This window comes from Anarhichas minor, unplaced genomic scaffold (assembly GCF_050575085.1).
Source record: "Anarhichas minor isolate MPS153535 unplaced genomic scaffold, ASM5057508v1 ptg000074l, whole genome shotgun sequence".
In the NCBI taxonomy this organism is placed as follows: Eukaryota; Metazoa; Chordata; class Actinopteri; order Perciformes; family Anarhichadidae; genus Anarhichas; species Anarhichas minor.
In genome coordinates this window covers 6,913,209-6,927,287 of record NW_027466520.1, presented here as the reverse complement: position 1 = coordinate 6,927,287, position 14,079 = coordinate 6,913,209, and the positions used below count along the sequence as shown (strand labels likewise).

The window sequence follows — 14,079 nt, the reverse complement described above, 5'->3', positions numbered from 1 at the left end:
GTCTAAACTCATAGCTTCTCTGTTATATTCCCTGCAGCGGTGCACGTCCAGCTGTGCACACTCTGCCCGAGGACTCCTGTATAGCAAGTCTATGTAGAAAGTTAACTTTATACTCAGTCTTAACATATTATTAGTGTTAAAACATCTCAATGGCGAGTTAGGACACTTCCCATTGCTTTAGGAATGGAAAATACATTATAGGCTACATTACAACTTTAAATGCATGTTGCATGTGCGCAGTTTAAACGCTTTTTTTGTTGACAAACAATTAGGAAGCTAAAATCTTGAAGTCCGTAAATCCTCTTTGAGTGAAATAGCGCCACCCCGTGGTGGTAATGCGTCTGCTGTCGCCCACTTACCCATATACTTTCTAAATATGTGTAATTCATTTACAAGCGTTCTGGTTGTGGACAGACATGACACCGGCACTTGTTTGGTATTCTGCTGTTGCGTGAAACGTGATATTGTCCTGGAAACAAAAACTAAACCACCGAACACTTTGAATATTTGGGTGGCAAATTTGCTGTCAGAGACAGAAAAAAACCGGTGATGTGTCAACATCAGCCATTAGGTAGGCTACATGTTGGATTGTATTTATCTCAAACTCAACCTAAACCACAAATATACCAAAACAACAACAAAAACATAGTAGTTATATACATGTATTTTCTTTTCTTTTAAAAACGTCCAAGCTACTCTTTGATACAGATGAAATAAAGTCACAAAAACTCTTATTGCCAAAAATCACACAAACGTAAGTACACTAGATATTTCCCCCCCTGCATGTGAAACACTTCAACAGGTGAGCTCTTGGATGCAGTAGTAGAAGAATTCAACAGGCGGTATAAATCTGTGCGTCACCACACACCAACTCACCGTGTTTCCCAGCTGTGCCATTTGACTCCATTCTGATTCCAGTCAAATTATATCACCATGAGCCGAGTCCTCTTCTCCTCCAGAGTATAGTGTCACTTATGTTATAGGAGTCACCACAACCATACACCAGTCTGTTCGTTGTACGTAGAGATTAGATCCAACGTGTGTGCCCCTCTGAGCCTATCCACACAATGCACACTTAATGCCAGCCCATCAGGCTCTTATACGCCGTCAGTCCACACCCACTGCCACACCGGTCTGACAAGTCCAGCACCGTGTTTGTCCTTAAAACATTCATTCAGCTGTCTGGCAGAGCGAAACTACACCTATGGATGGAATTCAACAGAGACTAAAAATAAACATGCACTTGGTCCAATGCAAACCTTGATAATATTATGTTAAATGAGGGCTTTACTATGTATCCTATATACTTAACTCAGTGCTGTGATTTTATGTCACATTCTGGCACAGAGAATGATCTGATTTGTGTAGGGTGTTGTCCTGGTCTGGTACATACCTGCCGTTTATAGTGTGCTCTAGCCTCTCCCCTCTGGCTTTTTACACTGCATAGTTAGTGTTCAGAGTGTGATGTTAAAACATTGCCTGATACATGGGGGCTTAGACAGATCACGCTTTGTGTGCCTCTCTATTATCAGTGTCTGCCAGCCTGTTCTGTCCTATATGAACTCTCATGTTGGGGCAAGTCTTGAGGGGGAAAAAGAAGAAGCTCTGTCTGGCAAACCACGAGGAGCAATAAAGTGAGCTCAACAATCACTCTCTTTGAGAATCCCACTCGAGCACCGCCTGTTCAGCGCAGTCAAATATTTTGTTTTGGGTGTCTTTGGAATCTTTGCCTGCTTAACGAAACACAGAGTTTAGTATGTGTTTCAAAAGCGTTACTTCTTATACAGAAACTGCTCTTTTTGCATGCAACCACAGACAAATGCTTTGAAAATATTTTGCATGACACAATTTGCAGAAAACCACCTACTTGTGACACTATCCGTCAGTACCTGTCCTTCTGCATTGTATACAAGAACAGCCAGCTGCTCTTTTCCAAGTAGCTTCTGCGAAAATAAGTCACACAGGCAGCAGCCACAATGCCACACCTCAAATGACAGTATGCAGTATGCGGGTGTAGATGTTGCATCTGCTGTCACGAGTTGTGTCATATGGTTCAGTGTGTCAGGTGAGAGTCACAAAATGCTTCAGATATTCAGACAAATTGAAATCATTCTAATTTAATCAAAATAAACCATCTTTAATCACTAACTCAATATAGCATGCGTCTGCCAATTGAACTTGAAAAACTGTTGTAACGCAAGTGATGAGTTAAATGATTATCAATCAATCATAATTATCATCAATCATCTTTGAATTATTTATTTAGTCAATGTTTCAGTGACTTTTAAGACAGTCGGGGAACTTTTGCATAAGGCCAATAGTTTATTAATGTATTATAGTTTTATAAAGTTCAGCAGTGGAAAGAAAGTAAGTTGGATAGCCCTTCATTTAGGTTCAATTTACAGATACTTTACTCAAGTCAGCTGTTACTTTTCAGTTTGAGATTTTACCCAAAAAAACACACACAGCTATAACATTGTTAAAGGTGGTTCCAGGGAACCAGCAGTTCCCAAACGTTTTGGCTCATGTACATTATACAGTTCAATTGTTAAAATAAAGGTTAAAAGGCATGTTTGTTTGTTTGTTTTACAGGGAAATAACGTGTCTTTTTCTGTGATCTCCTTCCTGGAGTGGACTGTCTACAGCGGATGATGTACCGTTTGCTGTTGCTACGGCAACTGTACACAAGTATGGCGGAACAGCAGCGAGCACAGAAGGACTTCAACAACATTAACTTGTATCCACAGCTTTAGCAAGCTGAACTATGTTTATAGGTTATGTCAGGAAGGCTAATTATGCGTGGAACTCGTCTGGCTAACGCTACGTGTCGGTTGTGACGTTGTTTTTACGCTAATTGACTAATTTATAGCTATACCTGGAATTACGTTGACGCATATTTAATCGTAATTAGCTGCGTGAGTGGCACACCTGCACCATGCGAGAAGAACCAGAGACAAGGGAAACATCGCGACCTGATCCGTCTGTGGATAGTCACAGACTTGCATCAGGAAAGTCACAGGTATGAACACCTGCTGCTAAGAACACTTAACTAACCTACGATTAACTGACTTTACGTTTTTAAACCATCTCTGTCTTGTTTATTAGGACATTTCTCATGTGTTAGCAAGCACCTTTAAGCACCTATACACAAGAGACATCATTGGGAAAGACACTTTGTCCAACCTCATGAAGACAAAGAATGGACGAAGCAGCTTCCATGACAGATATGTTGAGGAGCTCCAACAGGTGACCTGACAACACAGTGTATCTAACACTGTAACAAACTGCTCTGCATGCTTCTTAATTTAAAGTCAATATGGGAAATCGTACAGTATTTCATGAAATATGTCATTTATTTTCAATCACAAAGGCTCATTGTGAATACAGCCGGAGTATGAAAGAGGCCGACATGCTGGAGAGTCATATAATTCAGGCCAGAGCTCGGGCTGCGGCCAAAGAAAGCCGGGCCTATGAGAGACTGAAAGAGGAGATGGGAGATGTTCGTGATCACCGGGGCATCCTCACAGGTGTGATGGAAACATTGTCATGAATTGATATTATGTTATACTGTTGTAAAAATATATCTATGTATTTACTTTGAATATACCAACAGGGATGTTATTTGATGTTATTTCTTATGTCTATTCTCAGTCCAATCAGCCTTTTCCTGGTGTGTAGACGATGATCTTCTCAAAATGAACAACCTGATTTCCCCCCAGGACTACTTATCGACACAAAAACCCAGAGTGAGACCACCAGCACCAAGTACATGACCCTCTTTTGGATTCATCTTAAATTATTCATAGCCAATGTGTTTTTTTCCCCTCAATATTTAACTTATTCCTTTCCTGTCAGTAAAATCGAATCCTGCCAAACCTACCATCGCCTACACCATGCACATCTCCAGGGAGCCTCAGGATGACGGTTATACTCTAATGCCCAGCCCAGAAAAGAATGAGTCAGATCGCAGCCTGACTCTCGAATCCAGCTCAGATACCCCAAAGAGGAAGAAAACTCCCAGGGAGGTGAGGAGTCACAAGCCTACACCCTTTTGATTACAAGAATAGAATGCCTACATTTGAATGAATAGATAATCAACTGAAACAGTAGACTAATTGAATAAAAGAAGACAACATGGACATAAAAAGAGCATTATTAACAGGCGTTCCTCTGAGTTTTGAAAACTGAAAACATCAGTGTTCTACTACTATGTTTCAGAGGCCCGACCAGACCAAACCCAGACCAAAGTGGAAGGGTGAGCCAAGCGCAAAGGATCGAGCAGAGGGACGGGTAAAACTTCAGAAGCTCAAAGATTCCCACAACTTCCTACGCAATCCTCGCTTCCTTCCTCCCAATGCACAGCCGGGTGGCACATCCCTCGTCCGTCCCAGAACAAAAGTGGGGAAGATGGAGCGTGAAAGGAAAGGGATGGAGAAGCAAAGGTACCCGGAGTGTGCCGAGCAGAAGGGCACTTGTCACAGTAAATGCTCATCTTTTTTGCCTTTTAAAATTGTTGTGGTTGCTGCATATTGTGGGTATAAATGTCTTGTGCCAAGCTTGCAGTTACGTATTACATACGCCTTATCACAGTAGAAACCCTAGGCTGTATCCATACATCTTCAACTTAACAATTCCCAAAATGATTCCTCAAATCAATCGAGCACAACCCCCCTTTTACCCAGGGAACCAGAGTTGCTTTTCCCACCAACTGTGCGGGAAAAAAAAGGCATTACATTTGCAGATGGACTGATTCTTAGCAGCCTATCTGAAGGTGAAACAAGCCACAACCTGCAATGAGAGCCAAGTATGCATTAGAGGAGACATGCTGACTTATATTCTGCCTGTGGATATATATAGAAAGCAAAATCAGAAATGCTTGCTTTGTGGTTTTGACGTAGATTTCAGTGCTGGCGGAACTCGTTAACCCAGCTCACCACTTCCTGTGAGAGCGTCTTTGTTGAGAACAGACAGAATAATCAGGTGTTGTTTTTGTGCTCATCCTCCCTGAAAGCTCAACTGAAAATCCTGTCCCAGCCTTTCTAGCAAAACCTTCAGAGGTGGTTTTCACTGACTACAGTGTGGGACGTGTTTATGAGGTACGTCTGAGTAACTTACACGGAACAATTACAATTTCACACAGAACTACCAACTGTTTTTCAATGAGATAATGCCCTTTCCCGTTCTAGACTACCCTAGAGCTGAAAAACTTGACTTCTGCGAGCCGCACTGTCCGAGTCATCCCTCCTACCACTCCTTACTTTTCTATTGGCCTGGGTGAGCCTTTTTCTTATGATTGGATTACACAACTTCCTCATTCCTGTTCTTGTTGATAGTAAGGACATCATGACTGTATCAAAAAGGCATGCAGGAGTTTTGTCGAATATAGTCATACATCTCTGGAATGCTATCAGGTGATTTCCTGTTTTAATATTGCAATCCCGTAAGTGAACACCAGCACCGACTACTGTATCAAACGCTATAAGAAGATAAATAGCACACAAGTGAATTTAGAAACTTATAGTGCAATGTAGGAATGATATTAAGATGTGTTTTGGCAGGGAGATTCCCTGGTGAGGGTGGTGTTGTTGCCCCAGGGATGAGTTGTAAGTACACAGTGCGCTTCGCTCCAGACTCCTTGGTGGACTATGAGGACTACATAACGGTGGAGACCCTTGCTGGACACCGATTTTGGGTGCCCATCGTAGCCAGAAGACCCCCTCCAATACTCACACGTGAGTCTCATAAGAATCTACCAACCTACCGTTGTTGTTGCAATGCTCATGAGTGTACTTTAATCGGTCATGCATTATTGATATTTCCCCCTAATTATTGTGCAGTACCAAGAGTTCTGGACTGTGGTTGTTGTCTGATCGGAGGGGTCAAATTTGTTGAGTTCTTGTGCAAAAATATAAGCTTCAGCGCCGGGACCTTTTGCATCATCCCCAAGAACCAGTGGCCAGCCTCGAACCTCAGGGTAAAAATCAATCTGACACATTATCTAAGATACAGGAACTGTTTTACATCCAATATTTATAAAAAGTTTTTTTCTTTTTCTTTATATAGTCTGTGGCAAGAGCGCACTTTTCTGAGCAGCCACCCTTTGCAGTCAGCCCGTCTCTTTTTGCGCTGCAGCCAGGAGAGGCCACTGTAGTGGAGGTGAGCGTGTTATGGAGGTAAAGGGAAAAAAATGCAGATGCAATGGCTTCTCAGGTTAGAAGCAGCAGGTTTCACTTCTCTGCAGCTAACTGTGTTTGAATAGAAATTCAGTCCTATAAATTCTCAGTGTGCTTCAAATAATTGTGTGTGTGTGTGTGTGTGTGTGTGTGTGTGTGGGTTTGCAGGTGGTGTTCTTCCCCAATACTGCTGAGAGGAGCTGTCAGGTGTTCACTGTTGTGTGTGACAACTGCCAGGTGAAAGACATTTCCATTGAAGGTGAATCTTTTCAGTGATCAGAAAACTAGTAAAATGTGACTTTGAATGTGTCCATTGTAAGGTCCAAGTCAATTTGTCCATTGTCTGTATAATGTGTGAGTTTCCCAGGTGAGGGCCAGCTGATTGCACTTGAGCTTGCATCTGTATCTGGGAAGAAGGAGCCTCCTGTGGTGGGAGAGGTGCGTGACCTCACTGCAGAGCACTTTGTCCGTTTCAGCCCGTGTAACCCTCACTCTGTGCAGCAGAAACAACTCATCATTAGAAACAACGTGTAAGCCTCACCCTCTCATTTATCATCACTACGAAGCATGAAATAGTATAGTTAATGTCATGTCTCTTCACAAGTACAAACAACACGTGTGCTCTTTGTGGCCAGAGGATAACGTAGTAAGAAGGGAGACCTCTTAAATTGGAGCACTGGGATTCAAGCCCCTAGTGTTGGCAGGATTTAACAGAGTAATTGTGTCCTCGAGTGAGAAACTAAGTGCTGATTAACTACGAGACCCAGGCCTGCGGCTCCGTCGTTGATCCTGCTCAGCGACACAAGTAGAAGAAGAGTTTCCCTTCGGGGATCATTACATATCACATTAAATCTCTCTCTCTCTCTCTCTCTCTCGTTCTCTCTCTGGGGCTGAAGCCACTTGGAGCTGCCTTTCCACTGGCAGATCATGAAGCCAAACCTGCACCCATTCCTTCCAGGGGAAACCCCAGAGCCCTCCCACCTCCAGTTCCACCTGGCCACAGACGATGCTTTCCATGTCAGCCCCCGAACTGGAGTTCTACCCCCCTGCCAGGATCAAGCGTTTCTATTCACCTTCTGCCCTAAAGAAGTACAAAGGACTCCAAATACATAACAGAAAACAATACGTTTACAACACAGTATGTCTTACATTATGAGTCTCCTGTTTGGAAGCTAAAAGCTGACACTTAATTAATGTGATGTTGGTGTTTTCTTAAGTTGAAGGATTGCCACAGTGTCTGTCACTTAGTCCTGAGGGATGTTCCCCATCTGCCACCAGAGCCCACTGACAACGGGTAAAGTTCCTGTGACTTTGTATGCACTGTGGTAGAAGTGTATGTAAAAATAACACCCCAGCACGACACATCCAAAGAACTGAGATCACACAGCATGTTCAGCACACTTCATCTAACAAAGTATTGGATTGTGTGTGTGTGTGTGTGTGTGTGTACATCTAGTGTCCTTCAGCCCGTGCGCACTGGGTCCAAGGTAGGCGATGTCATAGTCATGGAGATAGAGGTCAAGGGATCAACAGAGCCGTACCAGGTCCTGCTGGAGCCCTATGCTGTTGTTATCCCCGGAGAGATTTCTATTTGCTCGACCACCCGCAGGCATTTCAAGGTTATATTAAGTCACTTTTTCCTTATGTTAACTATACATGACAGATATTATATTTCTACCACAATTACAGTTATCCATGGTTGTGTCTGTGTCTTGTGTGTTTCAGATGTGGAACCACAGCAAAACCCGCATCTTTTTTCAATGGGAGAGAATGAGCAGCAGCAGCCACATAATTGAAGTAGAGCCCTCTGCTGGTAGCATAGGTGTGTCACACAGTACAATGGAGAATAACACAGAAATAATCCTCCTTTTAACTAGGTTCACTTGTACATTATGAATTGTAAACACCATTTCATGTAGTTGATGTATTAGTTCATTGTTGATTGATCTGTCCTTTGTGGGTCAAGAGGAAAACGAGTGTTTCGATTTCGACCTGATTTTGAGTGGAGGGAAACCGGAGAAGGTTGTGACCAGTCTGGTTTGCTACATAGAGCACCGCCACGAGCCCGTCACTTTGGCCGTGGAAGTCTGTTTTAAGGTAAGAATGAATCTTAACACCATCACAAAATGGCTAACATCTTTCTATTCCACAATGCTAATTTGTTGCTGTGATATTCCTAGAGTATAGTTTATCTGTGAGCTGTCACCTCTTTATGTGCATTGTTTGACTTCGGCCAGGGTCCCATAGTGACCCTCAGTGTGCCCAGTGTGGAGTTTGGGCTCATGAAGCTCGGGGAGCAGGCACAGACCACTCTGCTCTTCACTAACATTACCCATCTGGAGGCTTCCTGGACACTGGAGGAGAGGCCTAACAGTCAGCAGGACCACCAGGACACACAGGTGCTGTACACTGGACAATAATACAGCAAAACATTTGTGATAAAAATAACATTAAATCTATATGAATCTCTGTCGCTTAGATCTCAGTGGAACCACGCAGAGGTGTGCTGCCCCCGTTGGCCTCTTGCAGTGTAGATGTGCTATTTAGTCCCCATTTCTGCCAGCGATATGAAACAGAGCTGGAGCTGACAGTGGAGAATGGAACGGGATGGTAATGATGCTCAGCTGCATACAAGTTCACTGTTCCTCTCTTTGAGATGAAATAACCGCTGTACTTAATTAAAGGAAGGTCTGTGCAGAGGGACCAGCCCAGCAATAATGATGTTACTCAGCGTTCCGTCCCGCTGATAACAAGCAACACTACCTGCGTGTGTTTGTTGCAGTCACTTGTCGGTGCGAGCAGATGTGCAGTCTCCACAGGTGTGTCTGCTGAACTGCGAGCTGCTCTTCTCTGAACTCTACATTGGAGTTCCTGCCGAGGCAACCGTCACTCTCTTCAACCAGACCCTGCTGCCTTCACACTTCAGCTGGATGGTACGCTGGCATCGCTTCATTTTTATCACCACTTCATTTTGTCACCACTTCATTTACTGTGAGAAGAATGAACGATGCAATGAATGCTGCCATCGTGTTAGACGCCCCTGGTCCGTTTGAATGATTGCGGTGCTTCATCCGTATCATATGTAAGGCTGTTTGTATACATGTGATCTTAGTTTTTTATTTCTAATAGGTCAAATTAAGACGTCTTTCATGACAGTTAATACTCGGTGATCTGAGTTTTACATTTCCCCCACCAGGCTCAGCTCCAGGGTAAACAGGCTGAACTGTGTACAGCCAGTTTTGACCCCTCTTCTGGCACTCTGGGACCTAATGCCAGTTTGGAGATCACAGTTCGTTTCATCTCCCACACAGATGTAAGTACCAAAGTTATTAAAGTCCCAGTGAAACTAAAGTAAGAGCGTAATTAGCTCCTCTACTGTGACCTATTCCCCAGTGACACGGTACAGTTACAACTGGTATATAAATCATTATCCTTCATATATTTGTCTTTTGTCCAGCTGGATCTGACTGAGGTAGCTGCTCTCTGTGAGGTCCAGGGGATGAGCTCTCCTCTTGTTGTTGGCATCATGGCTTCCAAAACCAAGAAACTCAGTGTGTCCTACTCACTGCCCAGTGTCTGGTAGTAACCTTGGCTTAAAGTCTATTATCTAACCACCTGGTAGCTTCACTAACTTTTCTTTGCCTTTAGCTCTCCTCCAGATGACGAGAGCCCCTCAACACTCTTGCTTGACTTCCGTGATGACGTCGTTTTGAACAGAGCCGTTACTAAGCAGTTATTGATAACCAATCAAACTGCTATCCCTGCCCCTTTTATCATAGAGGCGGATTATTTCACCTGCCATGCCTCAAAGCCAAAGAAGCAGTCAGAGAAAAGGTAAGGGGAGCTAGCTCACTAACCTGAATAATGGATCACAGAATGACTTTGCTGTACTGCAGATGTGACGCCCGCTGCATTTTAATCGCAGAGTGACATATGTCAAGAAGCCGCTTCACTCTGTTCAAGCTCAGAAAGTAGAAGAAAAAGCCCTCAAGGGTAAGCTTAACTTTTTATTAGTGCGCACGGCACACACTTTTCAAATCAAGCAGATTGAGTGCACACTCCAACTTCCCGTATCTATCGGCAGAGTGTGTGAGCAGCCTGCTGGCTCATGGGAAAGGAGCCGCTTTCTTTGTCCTACCAGACTCTGGGATGCTGGGACCTTTTGAGACCCAGACTGTGGACGTCACTGCCTACACGGACATGTGGGGCGAATACAGAGATCACCTCATATGCAAAGTACGATGCCATGCAATGGGGTGTAACAGATATTTAAGGATTAGAACTTACTTTCTACTGTAAGATTAAGATTTTTCAAAGACATCCTGTTCATTTTGTTGCAGACTGATGAATAATGTTGAAATCTAATTCCTAATTTCTAATTCCCCCCCCCCGTAGGTGGGGGACCTCGAGCCCACGCTCATTCCCGTGCAGATGACGGTGACTGGCTGCCCACTCTACTTCCAAATGATGGGCCCACGCCCAGACAACCAGAACCAGGGACCAATAACACAGTCTGTTCTCCTGTCCTTCTCTCCAATTAAAACACACTAATGATGGCATTATATCTATATCAGTTTGACATTCCTGTTTGCACCATTAGGTTTGGCACTCATGTATCTGGAGGGGACACGGTGTCTCGTTCTTTTCGCATCAACAATCCCACCATGTTTGGTAAGGGAAAGTGTGTAGAGTGGCTGGTTACAAATACCCATAATGCTCCACATGTTTACTTCAGAGCCAACAACTGGAAAGCGTTCCTGAGATACACCAATGTCTCCACTTGGAATATGTTTGTTTGTGTGTTAGTCTGACTCCTGCAGCAGTACGTCTTTTTTATATGTAGTCTCCTGTGACCTCTCTGACTCTGACTGACTACTTCAATAAAGTTATCTCATTTAAATCTTTGCCACCAGATATTCGCATGGACTGGGAAACATACAACATAGATCAGAATGACCATAAACTGGTGGACGTTGTGGTGGCATGTGGAGACGCCTTTCCAGTTAAAGATGCTGATGGCAACGAGGTGTTAAGTGGAGCATTAGGGATTTCTGGTGGGAACGTTCAAACAGCCTGGGAAAGAAATACGACCCGAGGTTCTGAGGGGACGAGTTCCTCCCTCCGTAGCATGACCGTGAGTCCATTTTACGTCGCAACACGGATACATGAACATAAACTTTAATGACTTTTATGACGATGCCTCTGGGAAATTATTGTGGCTACGATGCCAGTGAGTGAACCCACATTTCATTGGCTCAAAGCGGCTTCATCCTATTGATTTCAGAGCGGGGAAGGGGAGGCATGTGTATCCGAGGATGACTGTGAGGAAGAGGAAACATGTCTCTATCCCTCTCCTGCAAAGAAAAAACTCTTCTCTGTTCACATCAGACCTCATGTGGGCAACCTCTCGGATTACCCATACTGCATCACACCCCGGCAAATAGTACGTTGATAAGACTTTAGCTACATACATACATTTTACCACTCTGCTTTTAGCGATATGAATAACGACGTATTATCTTTTTCTGCTGATTATCTCAAGGTGATTCGAGCAAAGAGCAGCAGCACCATCCATGTGTCTTTCACTCCATTGACTCTTTCCGGGTCAGGTTGTGAGTCCAGATGTGTGGGCCTGGCTCTGGGCTTCATGAGTCTAGACTCCGAGGTAACAGGCTCAACACGCTAAACAGCGTCTTTCAATTTGAAATGCTGGAAAAGGCACACAGGAGATGACTCTGACGCAACCTAAATTCCCTTATTATTGTGTTGTGTTTACAGATGGCTGCCTGTGTCCCGGGTAAAGTTGGAAGAGCTCAGGGTTTGGATTTGGAGCCTGTCAGAATGGATCTACTTGCAGTCGTTAAGCCTGCAGTGTAAGCAATTACAGTCATACCAAGTCCCCAAAATCCCTAATGAATCCAAACTCTGTCTATGTTTCCTAACTGAAAATGAGCTGAGGTTAGACAAGAGGTGGTCTGATTACCTTTCATATCTTCCCCTTGGCTCCATGTTGCTGCAGGCTGATAGTGCAGATAGAGGAGGACGGGGGGGTGCTGGAGTTTCATGCCTCAGCCGGTGATTTACTGAAGACAAAATCCGAGACGGTCGGTCTGAGAAATCAACAACACTAATCAAAAGTGCTCTGACACACTGAAGTGCATGCATGATGTATTGATCCCAACGGTGTTCAGTATTTCAGACCAGTCAGTGGTCGCTTTTCTGGTTGTTTTGCTCCGTAGGTGGTAGTTCGTGAATTTGACACCGAACGGGCCTTTCAGCTGAGAAACAACTCAGAAATGCCCCTACACTTCAGACTGGGGACTCAGCCTCCCTTTAGAGTGCTTAAGCAGCAGCTTCGAGTCCGGACCAGCACCTCCAGTAACCCACCTACTGGAGACAGCCAGTCTCTGGTGCTGCACCCACAACAAAGCATGCAGGTGAGATGAGGAGAGTCGGTCATGTTTTGGATAATACAAAATGTTCCGTTATCTTGTCATTCTTAACAGCTCGTTGTATGGTATTTTTGCTGTGAATACCAGGTGAAGGTGGCCTTCCACTGCTCCCTGTCCCTTCTGGATCATGCAGACCAGGCAGGCGAGGAAGTCCCTCCTGGGGTGACGCTGATCCTTCGTGCAAGAGAGGAAAGGAAGCTGTGTTTCCAGCAAAACCTCCTGATTCACTACAGCAACAACAGCCTGCAGGTCAGACACTGTCGTGAAGCTCAACGGTAGAAATGCGTCAAAGAGGAGAAAAGAAATGATATAACACAAGTCATTATGCATGTTTATAGGTAATTGACCTCACAAAGTTAATTTCTTCTCTGCTCTGTGCAGACAGTGCCTCTCTGTGCCCATTTGGAGCTCGTTACAATGCGTCTGTCCAGTGACAGCGTCGACTTTGGGTTCTGCTACGTGGGGCAGACACAGATAATAGAAGTCATCCTCTACAGACACGGAGCCCACACTGACTGGAAATCAGTTACAGGTATCTACTGAACTGTCTTCTGTGTTGTTGTCTATATCATCGCTCTTACGTTAGCTCTGGGATTTGTTTGGGTCTTTAGTTTATGCACAACTTGACTAAACTGACTGGAATTATGCTTTTTTGTTTTACACATGCAGTGCTTTTGGAATGGCAATTATGATATATATCTGGTGTCTGGGTAAAACGTCATTTCTAGATTTACTAGCCCGACGTGGCATTTTACTTGCCCCGGACAAGCCTTGTTGTTGAGGCCTGGGTGTCTGACTCATCTTCCTTATTAAAACCAGTTTGTAGCCCAGTTAGTCAATTACATGTAATGAGAGTGTTTAACATATGATTTCCTTTTGTTTGCTGCAATAATTATATTGTCACAACATGAGATGACGTCAGTAGTGTCAATTATGAGTCATATTATTACGTTCACATAGCTGATCAACCTGTAATTGTCTTGTGTGTTTCAATGTGTGTGTGTGTGTGTGTGTGTGTGTGTGTGTGTGTGTGTGTGTGTTTGTAGAGTCAGATGAAGGAGACTCCCGTGTGTTCAGAGTGACACCAGACTTTTGGTCTCCCAGGTCGAAGGAGCGCCACGTCACCAGCGGCAGCCAGTGTCTCCAGATCAGCTTCACTCCCAGGTAACAAACCACAGACCGCCATCACAATGTCTACACAGGGTTTATGAGAAGCTTATATAACGTTAACATTTTACTACGATTATGTGTTCTAGTGAGGACAGAGAGTTCAGGGCCATCGTGGTAATCCAGCCCCGTCTGGTGAAGACCCCCCTCACTCTGCAGCTCCAGGGAACAGGATCCTTTGATGAAGTGTACTGGGCGAACTAGAAGTCCTTAAAACATCACAGTCACACAAACGCCACCTGCTCTCCTGAAATCAACTTGTTTATTTGTTCTTTTGTAAGAATGTA

The 14,079-nt window shown here is 44.1% G+C and overlaps 1 protein-coding gene across 1 annotated transcript; it reads left to right on the top strand.

Annotated features, from left to right (window-relative positions):
• Positions 1 to 2,895: 2,895 nt before the first annotated feature.
• Positions 2,896 to 14,079, top strand: dlec1 (DLEC1 cilia and flagella associated protein). Its single transcript, XM_076080530.1, has 38 exons — positions 2,896 to 3,019; positions 3,106 to 3,246; positions 3,371 to 3,527; positions 3,652 to 3,765; positions 3,856 to 4,025; positions 4,219 to 4,442; positions 5,012 to 5,096; positions 5,187 to 5,274; positions 5,559 to 5,732; positions 5,838 to 5,974; positions 6,064 to 6,156; positions 6,342 to 6,432; positions 6,541 to 6,703; positions 7,070 to 7,262; positions 7,391 to 7,467; positions 7,630 to 7,792; positions 7,899 to 7,995; positions 8,140 to 8,270; positions 8,411 to 8,572; positions 8,653 to 8,783; positions 8,956 to 9,106; positions 9,370 to 9,486; positions 9,631 to 9,752; positions 9,822 to 10,007; positions 10,099 to 10,166; positions 10,258 to 10,409; positions 10,569 to 10,684; positions 10,774 to 10,844; positions 11,087 to 11,307; positions 11,458 to 11,616; positions 11,716 to 11,838; positions 11,952 to 12,046; positions 12,193 to 12,277; positions 12,413 to 12,610; positions 12,713 to 12,874; positions 13,007 to 13,157; positions 13,672 to 13,789; positions 13,882 to 14,079. Exons 1-38 carry the CDS (start codon positions 2,936 to 2,938, stop codon positions 13,994 to 13,996), a joined length of 5,085 nt encoding a protein of 1,694 aa, XP_075936645.1. The 5' UTR covers positions 2,896 to 2,935; the 3' UTR covers positions 13,997 to 14,079.